We start from the raw sequence: 24,063 nt of genomic DNA, 5'->3' as shown, positions 1-24,063 counted from the left end.
GTCTGATAAGATTTCATAGAGCTTCATTACTCTAAACCAGTGGTTCCCAAACTTTTTTGGCCTACCACCCTCTTTCCAGAAAAAATATTACTTGGCGCCTTGGAAATTAATTTTTTTATTTTAATAGCAATTAATAGGAAAGATAAATACACCTGTGTCCATCTCGCCCCCGGATCGCTGCAGCACCCACCAGGGGGTGGTAGCACCCACTTTGGGAATCACTGCTCTAAACCAACCTCTGAAAATCCAGGGTCACCTAAAGGAGATTTATGATGAAAGTAGTAACTTACATTTATACAGAGTTTTACAGTTTGCATAATGCCTTATATGTTATTCTTATCTGATCCTCCTCACAACAACCCTGTGAAGTAGATGCTATTATTACTCCCATTTTATAGATGGGGAAACTGATGCTGAGAGGAGTTAAGTGACTCAATTAAGATCATATAGCTAACAAGTGTCTGAGAAGGGATTTGAACTCAGGTCTTTATGACTACTGGTCCAGTACTCTATCCACTGAACCACCTAACTACTTCGTAAAAACTAACATAAAAAACCAATGCCTAGTTAGCTAGTAACATTACCTTCCAAGCTTTCTTGCTCATCTGAAGTATAAGTATCTATCTGGCTTTGTTCCCGCAAGAAATGGATGACTGCATAGACGAGATGCTTGATGGATGACATTCTGCAAGCTTAGAGAATGGTTCCCTACATAAAAGAATAAGAAATATTAAGTTTACTGAAATTGTTGGCTAAGAATGAGATATAAAACTTACAAATTGAATTATTTGGGGCCAGACCTATGATTTAATTAATACAAAGAACTCCTGGTGAAAAAACTTCTACCAAAGCTGAAAAGCAACTGCTCCGAAACTTGAAGTCTTAGAAAACTGCCAGGAGCACTGGAAGATTAAGTGACTTACCCAGGGTCAAACTACTATTATGTGACAGAGGCTTTACAAAATTACACCTTAAAAATCAACATGGGGGCAGCTAGGTGGCAGAGTAGATAGAGCACCAGACCTGGAGTCAGGAGGACCTGGATTTAAATTTGGCCTCAGACACTTTCTAGCTATGTGACCCTAGGTTAAGTCACTTAACCCCAATTGCCTACCCCTTATCTTAAGAGTTGTTATTAAAACAGAAAGTAAGGGTTATAATTTTTTTTAATCAACATGAATTTTTTTAAGTCAAGTGAATTCAAAGACTTATTCAGAATAATTATTGACCCCCCCCCCTTTAAATACAGTAACATCAGATTAGGCAACAGAGTTTTAGGTAAGTAGAAATTTTCTTTAAGAGAGAGCATGCTAAATTTAAATTGTGACTGGCAAGTTCAATAAAGACCTGTATATAATAGATAAAAAATTTTTAAACATTTTCTTTATCAATCACTGCCTCAAGGACTATTTAACCACTTTGTCCTTACAAAGAACAAAAATATAGTAATCTCAATTCTAACTCTTGAAAAATAGTAGTGTACTAACTTCAGGTCATCCCCTTCGATTTCATGAATTACAACTTTAAGGTCATTCGACTTTCTTGGGTTTCAAAGAATGAATTGAATAAAAATGGCACAGTACTTAAAAATATTATCATTGAGGATTGGGGAAGAATCTCTTTTCTGTTCTAATAGTTTCTGCCTAAGGAACTTGTATGGGACAGTAATGAATGAAAATAATGTATGGATGTATATGTTATATACATATAATAGTACAATAACATACATATTTTAAATTGTGCACATGTAATTGATTATGCAATTATACAAATTTATCAGAGTATGCCGTAAACATTCCCTAATACAGTATGATAATTTATATAATTTTGTCTGGTGGGGCTTAAAATTCCTAAGAACGTTCATTCACAGACCCTTCTTTATTGCAAAACCCTGAAAAAAACATCAAAACAGTGGCTGATGGCCAGGCTATATATTTATGGTTTCTAATTTCCCCAACACTCCATTTGGCTCTCAGGTTGCCTAATTCAAAGCCAGGGTGTGGTACCTGCTGCTGACTTTCTTTGCTTTCTTTCCCCCTTCTTCATTTATTTATTTGATATTCTCAGAAAATAAAGCGGAATAGGGGGTGAGGTAGGAGTGGAGGATGAACCCAGTGTCCAGGCCCTGGGGCTGCAGGTTCTCATAGCGCCATCCACATTCCCAGCACCCCTTCTTCCTAGTACCTCTGGTCCTCCTCCTCTTGGGGGAGGGGGCGGAGCAGGAGAAAAAGGGAGGAGGAGATGGGGAAAGAAAAGGGAGGAGGAGGGGAAGAGAAAGGAGGGGGAGATGGAGAAGGAGGAAGGATGCTCCGTTTTATACCCTCACCTTTCTGCACTGCATCGAAGCCCACCCCAACCCCCAAATAACAGCAACACCTTCTTTCTCTTCCTGCACCCCACGGCATCCCCCTCTGCTCCATGACCTGGAGGATTTGGGGTGGGGGCTGAGTTTGCAGCATACCACACTCGTGCAAGATCTCGGGGGTTTGCTCCTGAGTGGGGAGGTGGGAGGTGGGAGCGTCCTGGGAGGGGAACCTCCGCTAACAGAAGTCTCCTTACCCTGTGAGAAGGATGAGCAGCGAGGATGCAGCTACAGGACCGCGGGTGCAAGAGGACCGCGGGCAGCGACGACAGGAGCGTGTCTCCTGCTGCTCCACCCGGCCCGACGCGGTCCTCCGCCTCCCCAGCCAGCCCCGCCTGCACAAACTTCGCGGCCTCGCTCGCCCCCTCCCCTCCCGGGGCGCCCGCCCCCTTCCTCCCGCAGCTGCGGCTGCTGTTGTCGCCACCGCCGCAGCTGCTGTTGCTGTTGCTGCCGCCGCCCGCGCTCCCGAGTCTCTCTCCTCCTGGCGCGGGCACGGGGCGCGGGCGCGCTCGGGGCCGCGGGCGGAAGTGGGCGCCGGCGTGGGGCTGTCACACGTGGGTGGAGCCGCCGTGGCTGCCCGGGCTTTCTCTGCAAGGCTTTGCAGGGCGCCTGTCCACCCACGCCCCCTCCCCCTCGAGCGGTGGCAGAGGCAGCAGCAGCTGGAGGAAGTGTCCGAAGCCACCTCGATCCCCGGGGCCACCCAGACCACCCAACGGCTCCTCCGCCCTCCTCATGCTCGCCAGGTGCTTTTCAGCGTGGCAAGGCCTCCACAGGTACCCACCCCGCTACTCACACTTCACCTTGACTGTCGTCTCCTCTCCCCGCGGGCACGTTAGAAACAAACCCCAAGACGGTGGCCAGTGACTCTGCCCTCCCAAGACGGGCGACACCCCTGTTCAGTAAGAGATGACATCCTGAAGCCCCACCAGAAATCCCCCTCGACCACTCCCACCTCCAGGAGTATTTCGGGTTGGTGGGACTCGGTAAGGGCTTTTTCCTTTCTCCTTCCATCTCTAGGGAGAGTATGCATGTCCCCTTTGTTTGACTTCCCTCCTCGATGCCTCAGTTTCCTCATCTGTAAGAATGTGTGATCCTAGATTTAGAGCTTGAATTGATTTTAAGAATCAATCGTCTCGTCCTTTTCATTCATTTTTCAGATGGGGAAACTGAGGTCTAGGGTTAAACGCATCCACATAGGATGTATATTTACATCTGGAAGGGAGCCTGCCTAGTCCTCCACCCTTATTAATGAGAAATCTAAGGCCCAGATAGCTTTGCTTGACTAACCCAGGGTCTCTCAGATACTAAGTGGCCCAGGCAGGATCCAAATCCAGATCCAATGATTGCAGTTTAAGCCCTCTTTCCACTGCACCAGTGTTGAATTATATGACCTTTAAGATCCCTAATAGCCCCAGTAGTCTCTCTCTTTGCTGCAGTGAAAAACCCTGGACATCCATGCTGGCTAGATGAATGCCCAAATGGGCCAAGTCCAGACCTGGGTTGCCTCCTTGCAGTCCTGTCATTAAAAACTGCTGGAACCCTTAACTCAAAGGTGACACACTTATTTGCATGTCTTACCTGTATTTAGGTTCCAAGTTCTTGTACCTTCACTTCCATTATCTCAAATTCCCGTTCTTCCCCTCCCTCCCCCCATGAAATAGTTAAAGACTTATTTGGAACAACCTGGAAAACTGATTTCTAGGAGCCAGTTTTATTTTGGCCAGTCTTGGAATTGCAGCTTTGGAATTGCCCAAGCAAGAGGCCAGATCAGCCTTTTTCTTGCTCACCAGAATTTCTCTTCCCCTTTCCACCTGCTTTCCAAATTATATACTTTGATGTTGTTATTGCTCTTTTGCAGTCATGTCCAACTCTATGGGACCCCATTTGAGATTTTGATTTTCTCAGCAAAGATACTAGAGTGGTTTGACATTTCCTTCTCCAGCTCATTCAACAAATGAGGAAACTGAGGCAAACTGGGTTATAAGTGACTTGTCCAGCTAATATCTGAGGTGCGATTTGAACTTGGGTCTTCCTGACTCTAGGCCCAGCACTATAACTACTGTACCACTTAGCTGCCCAAATCATCCTCTGCTCTCTCAAATAATAGAATGGAAAGTTCTTTCCTTCTTAGTGGTTGTAAGGATTTAAACAAGCTAGGTCCCTCTATTTACGAGTCTCATATTCTCATCTTAATATTAAGTATGAATATAGGTGAACAACCAAAAAGTTCATAGGATCATAGATAAAGAGGTGGGAGGGATCTTAAAGATCACCTAGTCTCTCCATTTGCCTCCATTTCCTTAGCTGTAACATGGGGATCATAATAACATAATCTACCTCCTAGAGTTGTATAAGGATCAAATGAGAGAGCATTTATGAAGCTCTTAAAACAGTGCCAGGCACATAGAAGGTGCTCAAAAAATTATTTTTTCCCTCTTTCCTTCCTCATCCAATGCATTCTCAAATAATCCAGACAGTATATCTCAGAACTAAGATTGGTACTCAAGACTCCAAGTTCAGCCATTCTCCCCAGGACATCATCCCAAGAGATCTTTTATAGTTTCCCAATTGTTTATAGAGTTCCTTTTTTTTTTTTTTTTAAATAGTATGGAGTTTATTTTCCTACTGCTGAGGCAGCATGGTGTGTGATCCAAAGAGTGAGGGGCTTGAGATCAGGAAGACCTGGGTTCAAATACTGCTTTTAACATTTTTGAGCTGGGTAACCAAGGACAAAGTTCAGTTTTCTCATCTATAAAAGCCTAATATTGTTTATAATACTCATCTTTACAAGGTTATCTTGAGCATCAAATGAAATAATGTTTGTAAAGTGCACTACAAATCTTAAAGGACTACTTAAATGTTTATTTTATATATATGAAATATGTATATTATTTGTATCTATAAAAGATAACTGTTGTATTGATCTCTGCAAGTAGCACTACTGTTCAGCTTATAATCAGTTATAATCAGCTTATAAATGACAGTTAATCAGAGGACCCTAGCTTTGTTTTACTAGAAAATGATGGTAATGTGAATAGGCTGAAACATATTAACAATGAGGAAATTTTAATTGAAATAAAAGATTTCAAAGAAACATAGGCTTGAAAAAGAAGATGGACTAGTCACATGGCATGAACCATGTGTTCTGTTCACATCAGAAGAGCCTGAGTACTCTTCTGATATTTTTATCATGTCAGGAGAAATCAAGGAAGCTGTCAGATATGTTGAGTGGACCCCTTGTAATGAGTTTGTGGAAGGACACAGACACGAATCCCACAGGATGGACAGGCATTGCTGAGTGGCCATTTATATCATTGGAGAGTATAGCAATGAGAAAACTCCTATATTCTTTTTAGTTTTAGTATACTCATGCTAATCTTTGCAGACTACTGCCTACCTAGGTTGTAAGTCATCATACAACCCCCAAAAAAGGAAATCTTAGCATCATCTATGTACATAGCACTAGAAGATATCTCAGAGGCCATAAAGTCCAATCCCTTCATTTTACACATGAGGACACAGGAAGGTTAAGTCACTTGTCAAAAGTCACAGAGGTAGAAGGTCTAAGAAGCCAAGATTTGAATCTAGATTCTTCAAATAGTTCAGGTGTTAGATTTAGGGTCCAGATTCACTATTTATATGAGCAATACTGTTTTTGAAGGGATTAGCTATACAAACTATGCTAGGAGGGGAAGATTCTCAGGAGAATGATGGAAAATTATGGCATGTACACTGTAGATGAATTCTAATAATATAAATCTTTGTAAGAAAACAAAGGAGAAAGATTAAGGTTATATCTTCTTGCTGGATATATAGATAGATGTTATAAAAATTCTTATATATGCTTTTAAAAACTGAACAATTGTTGGTTTTTAATAACAGTTAAAGACATTGGTTACCGTGAGTACATCATATAACAAATAAAATAAATATTTAAGTCCCTTCTGAGTATAGAGCATTGTCTGTGGTGCTGAGGAAGATACAAAGTTTAGACTAAATATTAGTCTTCATCCTTAAGGAAATTCAGGTCTATTAGTGGAAAAATAATTCCAGGGTAAGATATACAATGTTGCATGAAAAGTACACCAAAGGTTAAAAACAAGTTCTTAGAGGTCACAGAATTGAGAATATTGAAGCAACAAGTGGTAACAGTAACTCCATCTTGTAACAGTTCTGGAGCTGAGTTCCCTTTCTATTCAATTATGGGTCTAGTTCAACTTCTGTCTTGTAAGAAAACTATTCAGTTGTAGGAATTGGGAGAAAATCTTATTTTATTGTTTGAACCTAACCCTGCAGTGTGTGGGAAACTGGACTACCTTTACCTGCTCTTTAGAGACCTTTATCTAAGGACTTGGGGGTTATGCTGACCAGAAACCTGGTTAGATCCAGAGATTGATTGATACAAGAAAATTTCTCACAATTATACATCCATGAGGTAGCTAAGTGACCCAATGGATAGAGTGCCAGGCTTGGAGTTGGGAGGACCTGGGTTCAAATCTGGCCCCAGACACTTCCTAGCTGTGTAACTCTGGGCAAATTAGTTAATCCCCTTGGCCCTGGCCCTTGCCCTTCTGTCTTAAATTTGTTACTAGGACAGAAAGTAAGGGTTTAAAACACACACACACACACACACACACACACACACACACAATCTTCCCCCCCCCCCCCAGTACCACATTTTATTTTTTCATTTACTTATTTTGTTTGTTTATTTCTTTTACCGGTTACATGTAATAACAAATTTTCACACAAGTTTTCCCAAGTTAAATGATAAAACTTATATTCCTCCCTCCCTTCCTTTCCCTCTCCCTGTGCTGGCAGGTGATTTGTTCTGGGTTACATATGTGTTATCATGCAAAACATATTTACATATTGTTCATTTTTGTAAATAAATATAAATGAATAATCTTATAAAACTAAAACATAAACCCAAATAAACAAGTGAAAAATAGTATGCTTTGATATGTATTCTGACTCCAGCAGTTCTTTCTCTAAAAGTGGATAGCACAATAATATGGAATTAGGTCTTAATCAATGATACATGTAAAACCCAGTGGAATTGTGCGTTGGCTACAGGGCATGGTGGGAAGGTTTGGGGGAGAGGGAAAGAACATGAAACATGTAACTATGGGAAAATATTCAAAATTAAAATTAAAAAATAATAATAATAAATAAAAGTGGATAGCATTCTTTGTCATAAGTTCTTCAGAATTGTCCTGGAGCATTGTATTGCCAATAATAGCTAAGCCTATCACATTTGGTCATTCTACAATATTGTTGCACTGTGTACAATGTTCTTCTAGTTTTGCTTATTTCACTCTGCCATCAATCCATAAAGGTCTTTCCAGCTCTTTCTGAAATCATCCTATTTATCATTTCAAATAGCATTCCATCACCATCTTATACCACAATTTGTTCAGCCATTCCCCAACTGATAGACATCTCTTTAATTTCCAGTGCTTTGCCACCACAAAAAGAACAGCTATAAATACTTTTAAACAATAAGTCCTTTCCCATTTTTTTTATTTCTCTGGGATACAGACTTAGTAGTAGGATTACTAAATCAAAGGATATGCATTCTTTTATAGCCCTTTGTGCATATTCCAAATTGCCCTCCAGAATGGTCAGATCAGTTCATAACTGCAACAATGCATTAGTGTCCCCATTTTGCCACATCCCCTCCAACGTTTATCATTTTCTTTTACTGTTATATTGGCCAATCTGATATGTGTGAGGTGGTACCTCAGTATTATTTTAATTTGTATTTCTCTAATCAAGACATTTTTTCATATGATTATTGATAGCTTTAATTTCTTCATCTGAAAACTGCTTATTCATACCCTTTGACCATTTATCAATTGGGGAATAGCTTATAGTCTTATTATTTTGATTTAGTTCTTTATTCATTTGAGAAATGAGACCTTTATCAGAGAAATTTGTTATAAAATTCCCCCAACTTTGTTCTTTCCCTTCTTTTTTTTTAAACTCTTGACTTCTATGTATTGGCTCATAGGTGGAAGAGTGATAAGGGTGGGCCAATGGGGATCAAGTGACTTGCCCAGGGTCACACAGCTGGGAAGTGTCTGAGGTCAGATTTGAACCTAGGACCTCCTGTCTCTAGGCCTGACTCTCAATCCACTGAGCTACCCAGCTGCCCCTGTTCTTTCCCTTCTAATCTTGGTTGAATTCATTTTGTGTGTACAAAAACTTCTTAATTTAATATAATCAAAATTACTCATTTTACATCTTGGAATGTTCTCTATCTCTTGTTTGGTTTTAAATTCTTCATTTTTCCATATTCTATATTTCCCTAATATGACTATGTTTAAATCATATACCCATTTTGATCTCATCTTGGTGTAGGGTGTGTAATATGGATCTATACCTAATTTTTGCCATACTGTTTTCCAATTTTCCCAACAATTTTTGTCAAATAGTGAATTCTTATCTCCAAAGTTGAGAGCTTTGAGTTTATCAAACACTAGATTACTGAGGTCATTTACCCCTCTTCGATTCCATTGGTCTACCCTTCTATTTCTTAGCCAGCACCAGGTTGTTTTGATGATTACTGCTTTTTATATTTCTAGTGATTTTAAATAGAATTTCTCTTTCTAACTCTTGCTGTTGGACTTTTTTGGAAATATATAGAAATGCTGATGGTTTGTGTGAATTTATTTTGTATCCTGCAACTTTGTTAAAGTTATTGTTCATTTCAACTAGTTTTGTAGTTGATTCTCTAGGTATACCATCATGTCATCTGCAAAGAGGGATGGTTTAGTTTACCTGTTGCCTACCTAAATTAACTCCTTCAATTTCTTTTTCTTATTGCTAAAGCTAACATTTCTAGTACAATATTAAGTAATAGTGGTGATAAATGGGCATCCTTGCTTCACTCCTGATCTTATTGGGTAGGCTTCTAACTTATCCCCATTGTAGATAACACCTGCTGGTGGTTTTAGATAGATACTAATTATTTTAAGGAAAGGTCCTTTTATTCCTAAGCTCTCTAGCATTTTTAATAGGAATAGGTGTTGTATTTTGTTGAAGGCTTTTTCTACACACACACTTTTAATGTTGTTTCCTAGTTGTTTCCTTTTCATTAATTGGTCTTATTTGATTGTTTTTAATGTATGAAAGTCTGTCTCCTTAATTTGAGGTCTAGCCCTTAGCTGAGGAAGAGACCTGATCCCAATTTGCTTGGCCAGTGATAGGCAAACTACGGCCCAATGGCCAGATTCGAGCCCCCTGAAATGTTCTATCCAGTAGCTGGACATTATTCCTAATCTGATGAATACAATGAGTAGGATACAAGACCAAAATTTTTGCCTTAGAAAAAGATGAGCATTTCCTTTCCTTTGGCCCCCTCTTTAAAAAGTTTGCCTATCGTTGTGCTAGGCAATTGCCATGCATTCCTTAGTAAACCAATATACTTGGAAGCTTGAACCTTTATTTCCTGTCATTTCATCTTTCACCCACCACAAGGAGATGTTGGGAGAGTTCAAGGGAAATTTCAGTGAAGAGGGAATATTTGAATCATATCCTAAAGGATGAATAAGAATCAATAAACAAAATATCAGTGGGCAAAGGGAAAAGGGCATTTTTATAAGAATAGCTTGAAGAAAAGTACAAAAGCATATGTCCGGAGAATGAAGATTTATCCACTTTGGATAAAAGTGACTGGAGTACTGAATGAGTAGAGAATGAAGAATTTAAGACTGGAAAGGTGGGCCAGATTGTGGAATGCCAGGTAGTTCAATTCAACAAACATTTATTTTTTATTTTTTTGTCTAGATAATTTTTCCATAGTTATATGATTTATGATTCCTCCTCTCTTCCCTCCCTCCTCCTGGAGCTGATAAGCAGTTCCATGTATCGTTGTTCAGAACCTACTTCCATATTATTCATATTTGCAGTAGAGGGATTTTTTAACATCAAAACCCTAATCATATCCCTATCGAACCATATGATCAATCATGTTTTTCTTCGGCATTTCTGCTCCCACAATTCTTTCTCTGTATGTAGATAGCATTCTTATAATCAACAAACATTTATTAAGAGCCTAGTTATAGAGGCAACTAGGAAAGAGCAGGCCTGGCGACAGGAGGTTCTGGGTTCAATTCTTCCCTCTGATACTTCTTAGCAGTATGACCCTGCACAAATCACTTAACCCTAATTTCCCAGCCCTTGTGCTCTTCTCTTGTAATTTGGGTGCCAGGTATTAAAGGAATCAGAAAAGACTTCTTGTAGGAGTTAATACTTAAATTGAACTAAAAACAAGGTATAAATTCTAAGAATTGAAGAGAGAAAGAATTCTAGACATGAATGATATGGCAAAAGGAGAAAGGAGAAAACAGATTGCCATGTAATCACGTTTGGTTATATTAGCACTGGAAAGTTGCTAGTAAATGAGGCCAAACAATTAAAGGGAAACTTTTTCTAAAAGTTTGGAGATCTTAGTGGTTTTGTAGACAAATTGAAAGAAAACAGTAGCAAAGAAAAACTGAAGAAAGGTCCAAGAAAGATGGCCCTCTGATTATTAACATCAGTCAAAATATTTGACTCATAGTAGAGGTCCATCATAGAAAAATTCTCTGCATATTGGGTATTCTTAACCTGGAGACTATGAACTTGTTTTTGAAATATGTTGATAAAGCTTTCAATATGATTGATCTCCTTTGTAGTGTTATACATTTCACTTTGTGAATTTAAAAACATTGTTCTAAGAAGGGATCCGCAAATTTCACCAGAAGATCAAAGGAGTTTATAACTCCAAAAATTTAAGAACCCCTTCTATAGATAGTATGGTCTTCTTAATCAGTAGTGTCAAACTCAAATAGAAACAGATGCCTACAGGCTATATGTTGACTCACAAAACCAAAAATTTAACATTATTTCTGTTTTATTTTATTAAGCATTTCCTATCTAATTATATTTTAACTTGGGCAGCAGTGGAGTGTTTTGAGGTTGGCTTGACATTTCTATCTATTCTGGACATTCCTGTTTACAAATGACATTATGGTGACTGCATCAAGCACCCAAATTTGTAAAGCCTAAGTAAAATTCATAACTCCAGAGTTTGGCCTTACTGAGGGAAGGGGAAAGGGAATAAGAATTTATTACTTGCTTATTATTACTGCTTACTATGTGCTAGGCACTGTGCTAAGCACTATACAGATATTATCTCAGTGGATCTTTACAATGGCCTTGAGAAACAGGTGCCATTATGATACCCCATTTTACAGCTGAGGAACTTGAGACAGCAATTAAGTGACTTACCCACAGTCACACAACTAGTAAGTCTCTGAGACTATAGTTGAATGCTAGTCTCCCTAAATTCCAGGACCAGCATTCTATCTAGTGTGCCACCTAGTGATTAGAAAACCTGTAGAACTCATGGATTTGATATGTGTATATTAGAGAGATATTTCAAATCGACAGAATTAGAATTAGACAGAAGTTTTTTTAGTAGTCTGTATTCCCTTTGGAAATTGCATGATTGTTTTAATCATTCACTCAGCAAGGATTTATTCATCTGTTCCAATGTGCCAGGCACAAAACTCCAAACTACTCCTTATATATAGAATCATCTTTTTTTCTTATATAATATTTTTTTCCTCAATTACATTTAAAAACAATTTTTACATTTATTTTATTTACATTTTGAAACAAATCCTCTCTCTCCCTCTCTTCCTTCCTACCTCTGAGATGGCAAACAACCTGATATATATTTTAAATGTATAATAATGTAAGACATTTTTCCAATTAATCATTTCATAGAAGAGAACTCAAACAAAAGAAAATGAAGAAAGAAAGTGAAATATAGTGTGTTTTGTTCTGTATTCTGACCCCTTCAGTTCTTTCTCTTGAGGCAGATGTAGTTTGCAACATGTGTGCTTGAGGATTGTCTTGGATCACTGTATTGCTAAGAATAGCTGTCATTCACAATTGTTCATTAAACAATATTGCTGTTGCTGTGCATAATATTCTCCTAGTTCTGCTGACTTCACTTTGAATAATTTGTGTAAGTTTTTCTGAAATAATTCTGCTCATCATTTCTTATAGCATAGTAGTATTCTTTCACAATCATATGCCACAATTTGTTTAGCCATTCCCTCACTAATGAGCAGCCTCTCAATTTCAAGTTCTTTGCCACTATTAAAAAAGCTCCTAGAAAAAAGTAGAAACACAGAAGAAAAACAAATGACTTATCATTTATTTATATGGATATATGATTTGAGGTTTTGGTTTTGAAAGATTGCCCTATTGAAAAAAATGAATAATATGGAAATTGGTACATGTGACAACATTTGTATAACCCAGTGAAAGTGCTTATTGGATCTGGGAGCAGGGAGGTAAGAGAGGAGGGAAAGAATATGAAATACATAAACATGAAAGAAATTTTAAAAGAGCTCCTATAAATATTTTTGTATAAAGAAGCTCATCTTTTAAACACCACCATTCTGTGGTAATGTATAGTTCAAAATCATAGACAATTTCTTTTTTTTTTTAACCCTTACCTTCCATCTTGGAGTCAGTACTGTGTATTGGCTGCAAGGCAGAAGAGCAGTAAGGGCTAGGCAATAGGGGTTAAGTGACTTGCCCAGGGTCACACAGCTGGGAATTGTCTGAGGCCAGATTTTAACCTAGGACCTTCCATCTCTAGGCCTGGCTCTCAATCCACTGAGCTACCCTGCTGCCCCATCATAGACAATTTCTGAAGAACCTAAGTTGACAGCCACCTGATGGGAAATATAGATAGATTCCTGGTGGGCGTGGGTGACAACGTAATTCAAACAAGAATTATACAAGAAAAGCATTGTGAACAATGTAATCAAAGAAATATACAATAGAAAAAGAAAACTAGCTGGATTATAACCATTTTCATTGTAAGAAAAGTGAGGAAGGCAGAACAAATAGGAGAAATTAAAATACCTGGTTGTAGAGGCAGGATGGAGAAGATTTGAAGAGTCAGAAGTTCAGGCTAGAAAGGAATGAAGACATGATTAGCCTTCTTGTAATAGAAGTTTGGAGAAGAACCAGACAATCAGAGGGTGAAGGGGCAGAGGCTATTGTCAGTGTGTGAAGTCCAGAGATGGAATGAGCTTCCAGGGTTTATCAAGTCTCCTTTCCTCTCACCACCACTACCATTATCTACCATAAATTTATAGCAGACGAAACATTTCTTTTTGTGACTGTCCAGCAATGCTTAGTAGTCTTGGGACAATATGATCTTTGCATCTTTGCACCCAGGGATGAGCATTTGCTGGAAGGAGACAGCAGAAGAATGCAGGCAAAGTATTTTAGGGCAATGGTGAAACATTAAAGTGTTAGATCACATAACGAAAGCTAGGTTTGAACAAATGATAGCTAGAGTGGAAGAGATGAACTGGAAAAAGAGAGAAGAGTCAAGGAGCCAAAAGTCAGTATGAATGAAGAGCAGGATAAGTGTGCATGAGAGAGTAGAGGGATGGAAATGTTGCTTGGAAAGTGGTGTTCAGAGTTCTGATTCTTGGCAGTAAAACAATTCTCAGAGAGAACAAGATTTAAGGGTCAGCATATGACTGAAGTGGAGAGTTTGCAGAATTATGTGGACAGATTGTTTTTTGTTGTTGTTTTTAAACTCTTAACCTTCTGAGCAGAACCAGGAGAACATTATACACAAAGGCTGATACAACAGAAAAAATGGACTTCTCTACTAGCAGCAATGCAGGAATCCAGAGCAAGGCTGAGGACTTATAAGAAAGAAAACTAGCCACATTCAGAGGAAGAACTGTGGGAGGAGAAACCCAGAGGAAAAACAACTGCTTGAACACATGGGCAGATGGAGATATTATTGGGGATGAAGACACTAAACGATAACTCTAGTCTAACTATCAATAATATGGAATTAGGTATTAATGATACATGTAAAACCCAGTGGAATTGTGCGTCAGCTAAGGGTGGTTTAGGGGGGTTTGGGGAGAGAGGAAGAACATGAAATATGTAACTATGGGAAAATACCCAAAATAAAAATACAAAAATACAAAAAAAATTCTTTTGCACCAAAAAACAAAAACAAAACAACTCTTACCTTTTGTCTTAGTATCAATTCTTTTTTTTTTAAATTTATTTTTTTTAAACCCTTACCTTCCATCTTCCATCAATACTGTGTATTGGCTCCAAGTCAGAAGAGTGGTAAGTGCTAGACAATGGGGGTTAAGTGACTTGCCCAGGGTCACACAGCTAGGAAGTGTCTGAGGCCAGTTTTGAACCTAGTACCTTCCATCTCTAGGCCTGGCTCTCAATCCACTGAGCTACCCAGCTGCCCCCAGTATCAATTCTAAGACAGAATATGGTAAGTGATTTGCTCAGGATCACACAGCTAGGAAGTGTCGGAGGTCAGATTTGAGCCCAGGAGCTCCCATCTCTAGGCCTGGCTCTCAATCCCCTGGACCACCTAACTGCCCCTGAACTAGAACTCTTTTATATGTCTGTAAGTGATTATGGACCTCGTTTAGGATTCTTTCTCAGTGTTTAAGAGGCTTTATATAGAAAAAGAAGGCCACAAACATTTCTTATACTTTTACCATTCAATTCCTTTAAAATATATTAATTTATTTATATGTTCAAAGTATTGGAATCTTCTAATCCCATCACTATATAAAAACTTTCCCCCCAAAGTTACCACTGATCTTTTTTTTTAAAAAACCCAGAAAAGAATAGGCATTTTTCAGATAAAGAAATCAAAATTATCAATAAGTACATGAAAAAGTGCTCTAAATCTCTCATAATTAGAGAAATAAAAATCAAAACAACTCTGAGGTATAGCCTCACAGATTGGCCAATATGACAGTAAAGGAAAGCAATAAATGTTGGAGGGGGTGTGGCAAAATTGGGACACTAATGCATTGCTGGTAGAGTTGTGAATTGATCCAACCATTCTGGAAGCCCAAAGGGCTTTAAAAGACTGCCTGCCCTTTGATCCAGCCATACCACTGCTGGATTTGTACCCCAAAGAGATAATAGGGAAAAATACGTGTACAAAAAATTCATAACTGCACTCTTTGTGATGGCAAAAAACTGGGAAATGAAGGTCGTCCATTGACTTGGGAATAGCTAAACAAATTGTGGTATCTGTTGGTGATGGAATACTATTGTCCTCAAAGGAATAATGAACTGGAGCACTTCCATGTGAACTGGAAAGACCTCCAGGAAGTGATGAAGAGCGAAATGAGCAGAACCAAGAGAACACTGTACACAGAGATGGATACACTATGGCACAATCAAATGTAATGGATTTATCTACTACCAGCAATTCAATGATCCAGGACAATTCTGAGGGACTTATAAGAAAGAACGCTAACCACATCCAGAGAAGGAACTGTGGAAGTAGAAACAAAGAAGAAAAACATATGATTGATCATATGGTTCAATGGGGATATGATTGGGGACTTTGACTTTAAAAGATCACTCTAATGCAAATAGTAATAATATGGAAATAGGTTTGGACACTGACACATGTAAACCCCAGTCGAATTGCATGTCCATTCTGAGAAGGGGGAGAGAGGAGGGGAGGGAAAGAACATGAATCATGTAACCATAGAAAAATATTCTAAATGAATTAAATTTTAAAAATTTTTAATTAAAAAAACCCAAACCTTCTTTCTTAGAATTGAAATTAAATATCAGTTCCAAGGCAGACAATTAGTAAGGACTAGGAAATTGGGGTTAAATGACTTGCCCAGGGTCATAAAGTTTCTATGACTTTTTTTCCGCCTTGAATCTCTCCTTTCCTGGTTCTGTTTTCTCTTCTTTTTGTCCTCTAACCACACTCCTTTTTGTTTTTTGCTGGTTCACCATCCTCTTCTCATCCTCTAAGAGTGGATATCCCCTAAATCTATCCTAGGTACTTTACTCTTTTTTTAAAAGCACCTGATACATTTTTTCTTTTAAGTATATAATACATGGTTTACATCTTCCCTGTTTATTTGTGTTTCCTTCTGTGGTCCTTCTACTCATTTCTCTAAGTTTTTTCCCTTGGTAATCTCATCCATTCTGCTCCCAAGAGTTCAATTATCACCTCTATATGGCAGATCTGGGTATCCAGACCTAATCTCTCTTCTGGGCACCAGTTCCAATAATAATTGTTTATAGTTTTATAGTTTTAGATCTAGAAAGGAGGTCATCTGAGCCTTTTATACATTGAGAAACTGAAGTCCAGACAAGCCAAGTGACTTGCCAAACATCCATGTGTCTTTGGGTGGCCTGTGGTTATAGGAAATGACCTACTAGGTAGCTTGGTGTGAAAGTCCCTAGGACCTCAAATTTAATAGCTCTTCCTCCCCTCCATCTTTTCCTTCCTTTTTTTTCTTTCCCTTCCTCCTTCCCTCCCTACTTCCCTCTCTCCTTCCCCCTTCCTTCCCTCTCTCCTTTCCCTTCCCTCTTTTCTTTCTCCTTCCTCCTTTTCCCTAACCTTCCTATCCCCTTTCTCCCTCCCTTTCTTCCTTTCCAGTCTTCCTTCTCTTTCTCCCTATTTTTCTAAGGGCTCAACCATCTTTTTAAGTATCCAGGCTCAAAACCTTAGTCATTCTTCACTCTTCTTTTTCTCTTAGTCCCACACATACAGTCAGTTACTATGTTTTAGTGGTTGTATCCCCACAATATCCTTCTGACCTATAACCTTATTCCCATCAGTGATTGCACCCTAGTTCAGGCCCTAATTACTCCTTGATTGGATTAGTTTCCTAACAAGCTCAATGCTTCTGCTCTCTCTCTTTCCCAGTCCTTCCTTTGCCCAGTTGCCAAAGTAGTGATCTTTCCAAGGCACAGATCTGTCATTTCCCAGCTTACTCAGAAATCTTCATTAGCTCCTCTTTGTCTCTACCACTTAAATTCTTAGCCTGACATTTAAGTCCCTCCACAATTTGGCTCCAGCCTACTTTTCTGAACCTCTTTCTTCTTTGTCCCTTTCATGCTCTCCATTTTCCAGGCAAACTGATTAACAAACATTTCCCCAAACTGGAGGTGTTGTTGCTGCCTCTGTGAGTTTCCTTAGGCTGCCCTCCATGCTTGAAATGTTTCCTTTTCAGCTTGTCAAAATTGTTTTCCTCCTTTGAAACTCACCGCAGGTGCCAAATCTTCCAATAAAACTTGTCCTGAATTCTTTGACTGAAATGGACCTCTCCTATAACTCAACAAAGTATGATTATTCCTCTTATCCAAGACAAAGCCTAACCATTTAGCATCCATTCTACAGCATCCAAAACAACTTCCCCTTTTGACTTTTCTCCTGCAGTAAAGGTCCATCACTACAGCCTACTACTTCTTTGCAGCATCTTCTCTTAATTATTTCCACCTTATGATATCCACACTCAACTCATTCAACTCACTCCATCCTCTCCTCATTAGCCTCAACTGCTTACTTCCCCCACTTACTTTTGCCATCTGATGTCATGGCCTCATCAGCTCTGCCCAAACTCTGACTTTTGAGAACCAAAATGAGCTCTCTGGAGCCCGCCACCTGTCCTTCCTCTCTTGCCCACTCAGGCTCTCTGCACTTCTCCTGGATCTTCCTGCCTCATGCCTTGTCTTCATGTCCCTCCTTCCCTGCTCTTCCTGCTCAACCCTGACCATAGATTCCCTACTCTAAGGTTAACTGTCCCTTTTGAATCTCTTTTCCTTGCCCCTAGCCTCACTCTTCCCAGCGTCCTAGGACAGCATGAGGGCCTCTTAGCCAGACATTGCCCTAAGTGACAGAGATACAAAGAAAGGCAACTCCAGAAACTTGGTCTAGTAGTGGGCACAATACACATCCAAATGTATATGCAACAAAAAGATGACGAAAGATCAAAGAATTTTGTGAAACAGCTAGAATTGCTAAAAGGCACTAAAGCTATGTTGGATCCTCAGCCTTTCTGTCTGGGAATTTCAGCCATGTGTCATAATGGGAAAGGAGGAGATGCTCCCAGGCCCTTGACTAGACTAGCTGAATGACAGAAATGAATAATTTGGGCAATAGCAGCTGTCCCTGAACCTGGCTTCTCCCTGGACTGACGTTTCAGCTCCTGAGTCTCCATCACAGGCGAGGGAGGCCTGCCATCACTCTGGGTGCTCTAGAGCCCTTGCCCCCTTGGGCAAGAGTCAGAAATACACCTGAAGAACATTCTTAGAAATGCAGGCTCAGATATTAATGTTCTGAATTCTATTTCCAGTGCTGAGGTGGGTTCACTCTGCAAATCTATCAAACAAGTATCTCCCAAGGGAGCATGCCCTGCTAATCCTTGCCCCCTAATCTCCTCCATACTCCAGTTTTACTGCCTTAGCTGTGAGTGGCACATCTAGCCTGCCTCCTCCTCACCTGTACCCCTTCTCTATTCACTCCTGTTCTTCCTTTGCTTCACCATAGTCCCAAATCACCCGTTCTATTGTCTCCTTTTGAATTCCTACTATTCATAAAGTCCTCAATCAAATGTTTATATCAACTTTTATTTCCCCTCCTCACATTAATGGAAACTTGGCTAATGAAAATCACCGCATTCTTTGGAATCTTCTCCATTCATGACCATAAACTCACAAGACTAGTCTATGGGGGCCACCATACTCCCTGTTCCCCTCTGCTACTTCTTGCATTCCTTTACCACTGTCCTTCACTTCTGAGGTCTATTAAATCTATTTGTATCTCACTTTCTCTATCCTTTTTTGCTGTCATCTCCCACTCTTCAGGTCATTTTCTGAATTAATATATAGTTTATATTCAACCTCACTATCCCACTCTTACATCAATATTAAATTCAAGAAACATTTAATATGTGCAAATCAATGTTATCTGCTGGGCACACAGTGATTTTTTTAAAAATTACTTTCTAAGAGTTGAAAGGCTAACAGAAACAGCATAACATAATGGAAAGAGGCCTGGAATGGGTTCAAATCAAATCTTGACTCCAGTCCTATTTGGACAAATCACTTACCATCCCAGAACCATAGTTTCCTCATTTATAAAAGGAAGGCATTGAATAAATAACTTGTATAGTCTCTTTGATCTCTAAATCTGTAAAAATATGACAAGTATGTCAAACCAAGGCCAACCTTGCTATTTGCTAGATCTCAAAAAATCATCTGATATTCTATAAAGGTGCCATGCATTGTGCTAAGTGCTAGGGATTCAAATACAAAGGAGGAAAAAATCTATACATTCAAGAAGTGTACATTTTTTCAGACGAGACAACATGCCTGGAAATATATAATATATGGTGTGGCTTCCTTCATACCTTGCCATTTTGGTTTCTTAAAGGGTAAGAAAAATGAAAAAAATCACCTTGAAAAAACACAACCTCAAAAAGTAAACAAGCAGTTGGAGGAGTTTATGGCAAGACCAAGCTCATATTCTTTCTATCTTTTTTGCTGTCATCTACCAATCTCAGGGCCATTCTCTGAACTAATATATAGCTCACATTCTACCTCACTCTCTCACTTTTACATACCAGCCTCAGTGATATTAATATTAAATTTAAAAAACATTCAGTATGTACAAAGCCAAATATTAGGAATAGGGAAAATACACTAAAAATTTCAATGCTTTTGAAATTAATTTATAGATTAATGTAGCACCAGTGGTCTATTTTCTAGAATTAGATTTAAAACAATAAATTTTATTTGGAGATAATTAAAAAGGACCTTTTTAATTAAAGGGAACTATTAGCAGTGTTTGCCTTGAAAGATGATTGAGAGCAGAGATATGACATCTGTCTTTAAATAATTAAAAGGATGTCCTATTAGGCACAATGCAGGGATTTGTTTTGCTTGATCATACATATCTGTTGCAAGAGTTTTGTTTTTGCTTGTCTTTTTTTATTTTTATTTTTTCAAAATTTTTTGGGCAGAGAAAAAGAAGGTAAGAGACAGAGAAGGATTAGTGATACTATTGCCAAAAGGGAAAAGTGAGTCATTCGAGCATTTTTAAAATTAATTTTATTTAATTAATTACTTAATTTAGAATATTTTTCCATAGTTACATGAATCATGTTCTTTCCCTCCTCTCCTCCTACCCCTCTCCCATAGTCAATGAGCAATTCTACTGGGTTTTACATGTGTCATTGATCAAGACCTATTTCCATATTATTAGTATTAGGGTGATCAGTTAGAGCAGTGATTCCCAAACTTTTTTGGCCTACCATCCCCTTTCCAGAAAAAAATATTACTTAGCCCCCTGGAAATTAAATTTTTTTTATTTTAATAGCAATTAATAGGAAAGATAAATGCACCTGTGGCCATCACTGCTCCCCCCCCCCCCCCAATCGCTGCAGCACCCACCAGGGGCAGTAGTGCCCACTTTGGGAATCACTGATTTATAGTCTACATTCCCCAGTCATATCACCATCAAACCATGTGATCAAACAGTTTTTTTTTCTTCTGTATTTCTTTCTACTCCTACAGTTCTTTCTCTGGATGTGGATAGCGTTCTTTCTCATAAGTCCCTCAGAATTGTCCTGGATCTTTGCATTGCTGCTAGTAGAGAAGTCTATTATATTCAATTGTGCCTCAGTGTATCCATCTCTGTGTTTCTTTTAGCACAATAGTATTCCGTCACCATCAAATACCACAATTTGTTCAGCCATTCCCCAATCAAAGGGCAAGCCCTCATTTTCCAATTTTTTTTATTTTGAATATTTTTCCATAGTTTCATGTTCTTTCCCTCTCCCCAAATCCCCCCCCCCCACCTCCTCTAGCCGACACATAATTCCACTGGGCTTTATATGTATTGTTGAGCAAGACCTAATTCCATAGTATTGATAGTTGGACTAGAGTTATTGTTTAGAGTCTACATCCCCAAGCATATCCCCATTGAACCATGTTTTCAAACAGTTGTTTTTCTTCTGTATTTCTGTTCCCACAGTTCTTCCTCTGAATGTGGCTACTTTTCTTTCTCATAAGTCCCTCAGCATTGCTTTGGATTCTTGCATTGCTGCTAGTACAGAGGTCCATTACATTCGATTTTACCACAGTGCATCCGTCTCTGTGTACAATGTTCTTCTGGCTCTGCTCCTTTCACTCTGCATCACTTCCTGGGGGTCTTTCCAGTTAACATGGAATTCCTCCAGTTTGTTATTTCTTTGAGCACAATAGTATTCCATCACCAACAGATACCACAATTTGTTCAGTCATTCCCCAATCAAAAGGTGTTCCCTCATTTTCCAATTTTTTGTCACCACAAAGAGCTTGGCTATAAATATTTTTGTACAAGTCTTTTTCCTTATTATCTCTTTGGGGTATAAACCCAGCAGTGGTATGGTTGGATCAGAGGCCATGCAGTGTTTTAAAGCCCTTTGCACATAGTTCCAAATTGCCTTCCAGAATGGTTGGATCAATTTACAACTCCACCAGCAGAGCATTAATTTACCAATTTTGTCACATCCCCTCCAACATTTATTACTTTCCTTTGCTTGTCATTTTAGCCAATCTACTAGGTATGAGGTGGTACCTCAGAGTTATTTTGATTTGCATTTCTCTGATTATAAGAGATTTAGAGCACTTTTTCATGTGCTTATTGATAGTTTTGATTTGTTTATCTGAAAATTGCCTATTCATGTCCTTTGTCCATTTATCAATTTGGGAATGGCTCATTCAAGCATTTTTAAAGGCAAAGGAGAGAGAACAGAAGAAAAGCTAGAGGAAACATAAACAAGGACAACTTTGATACATTGTACAAGTCACTTATCCTCTATCTGCTTCAGTTTTCTCATCTGTAAAATGGAGATAATAATAGCAACCAGCTGCTTGGGTTGTTGTAAGGATAAAATGAGATAACATTTATAAAGCACTTTACAAATCTTAAAATAATATAAATGATATTCACTATTGTTATTCCTTAAAAGGAAAAGCAAGTTGTATGTAGCAAAATGTAAGGGTTAAAATTAATGGTTTGTCTAAAATATGAGAGAACATGGTTGCCAAAATTATAACTCAAGTCAAAAATGACTTTTCAGCAGCTTTATTTACAGAATGGAGGGAAAGAGTAACATAGAGAAATGTGAAAGAGGGAAGAGTGAGAAGTCTGTCTTATCACCCTAAATATTTGCTCCAGCCCCTGCCTCTACTCCTGCAAGGCTCCAGAAGCCCCATCCATAGGGCCCAGAGGTAAATCAAGCAAGGGGTTCACCCATGCAGCCTCTTATGAGATGGAGGCCTGTCTGGTGTCAATCTCTCCAGAAGTCAAAAAAGGAAGGTCAACTTTTTCCACTCACCAATCCAAAGTCCAAGGGGAGAAAATCCCAGAGCATTCCTACCAAATGCTAGAATCCCAGGTTCATGCTAAAGAAGATGATCCTTTACCAGCCTCCATAGCCTCGAAAGAGCTTGAAAAACTGACTCACAGGAAGTTGCAGCCACTTTTAAAGACCCTTCTTTTCATCACTTCCTGTGCCTTCCTCTACAAGGACCAATTGCAGTCTATAACTTTGCTTAGGACTGCCCAGGAGGCAGTCAATCATTTCTGAGTTGTCACCTACTTTAGCACGTGACCTCCCCTACTTAGGCATTAAGTGGGGAGTATATACTTCTGGTGATTAAATTTAAAAGTAGGTGAGGGGAGAGTTAATCCCATCTTCACAAAAAGATACACAATTTTTTTGTATAATACTCTTTTTAGTCTATTTTCTGCATGAAAATATTTATTTGGAGGTTTATCGAATTCAGAATTTTAAAAAGAAAAACATTAAAAAAAAAAACCTTACCTTCCATCTTGGAATCAATATGGCATATTGGTTTCAAGATAGAAAAATGGTAAGGCCTCGACATGGGGTGGGGGGGCGGGGATAGGGGGTGGTGGTTAAAGTGACTTAGCCAGGATCACACAGCTAGGAAGTATCTGAGGTCAGATTTGAACCCAGGACCCCCTGTCTCTGGACCTGGCTTTCAATCCACTGCTCCACTTAGCTGCCCTCAAGAAAAAAAAAATTTAAGAAAAGAAGACAGTCTATGGAAGACTTGTTCTTCTTTAACTATAAAAGGTAAAACTGGGAACATTGAGTAGAAAGTAGAAGAGAGGCAGATGTTAGGTGGATGAAAATGAAGAACCTGGGCAGTTTGGTAGTTCAGTGGATAGAGTGCCAGGTTGTAGAGTCAAGAAGACTCATCTTCCTGAATTCAGATTGACCTCAGGTACTTAATTAGCTATGTGACCCTGGCCAAGTCACTTAACTTTGTTTGCCTCAGGTTCCTTCTGTGTAAAAATGAGCTGGAGTGTGGAGTGGGAAATGACAAATACTCCAGTATCTTTGCCAAGAAAACCTTAAATGGTTTCATGGAGAGTCGGACATGACTGAAAATGACTAAACCACAGCAAGAAAAGGAACAACATCCTAATTGTTAGAGATAGAGCATTCCAAGAATGAAATCCCCCTTATCAGAGTCTCTCAAAGAAATCTGGACTCTATATATTGGTAATGTTGTATGGTAATGGTGTCAAACCCAATAGAAAGGGATCCCTATAGGTAGCAATTAACTTAGAAAACCACAAATTAACATTATCTATGTTGTATTGTATTCTTATTTATTTTTGTTAAGTTTTTAAAAACATTTTTAATTAAAAAAAATTTTTTTTAAACTCTTACCTTCCTGTCTTGGAGCCAATATGCAATATTGGCTCCAAATTAGAAGAGTGGTAAGGGCTAGGCAATGGGGGTTAAATGACTTGCCCAGGATCACACAGTTAGGAAGTGCATATT

General features: G+C 38.9%; 2 protein-coding genes across 2 annotated transcripts in view; one reads left to right on the top strand and one right to left on the bottom strand.

Annotated features, from left to right (window-relative positions):
* SGTB (small glutamine rich tetratricopeptide repeat co-chaperone beta) overlaps positions 1–2,638 on the bottom strand; it is an 88,339-nt gene extending 85,701 nt beyond the window's left edge. The window contains exons 1-2 of the mRNA XM_044657716.1: positions 2,560–2,638; positions 585–708 (exon numbers count right to left, since the gene is read on the bottom strand). Coding sequence (XP_044513651.1) covers positions 585–684 — 100 coding nt within the window. The 5' untranslated portion in view covers positions 685–708; positions 2,560–2,638. The remainder of the gene's footprint in view (positions 1–584; positions 709–2,559) is intronic.
* Positions 2,639–3,067: 429 nt separating this feature from the next.
* NLN (neurolysin) overlaps positions 3,068–24,063 on the top strand; it is a 143,354-nt gene continuing 122,358 nt past the window's right edge. Inside the window, exon 1 of the mRNA XM_044657715.1 lies at positions 3,068–3,135. Coding sequence (XP_044513650.1) covers positions 3,095–3,135 — 41 coding nt within the window. The 5' untranslated portion in view covers positions 3,068–3,094. The remainder of the gene's footprint in view (positions 3,136–24,063) is intronic.

The sequence above is a fragment of the Gracilinanus agilis genome, chromosome 1, assembly GCF_016433145.1.
Source record: "Gracilinanus agilis isolate LMUSP501 chromosome 1, AgileGrace, whole genome shotgun sequence".
NCBI lineage: Eukaryota > Metazoa > Chordata > Mammalia > Didelphimorphia > Didelphidae > Gracilinanus > Gracilinanus agilis.
The sequence above is the reverse complement of the archived record's forward strand: the minus strand, read 5'-3'. Positions and strand labels throughout refer to the sequence as shown.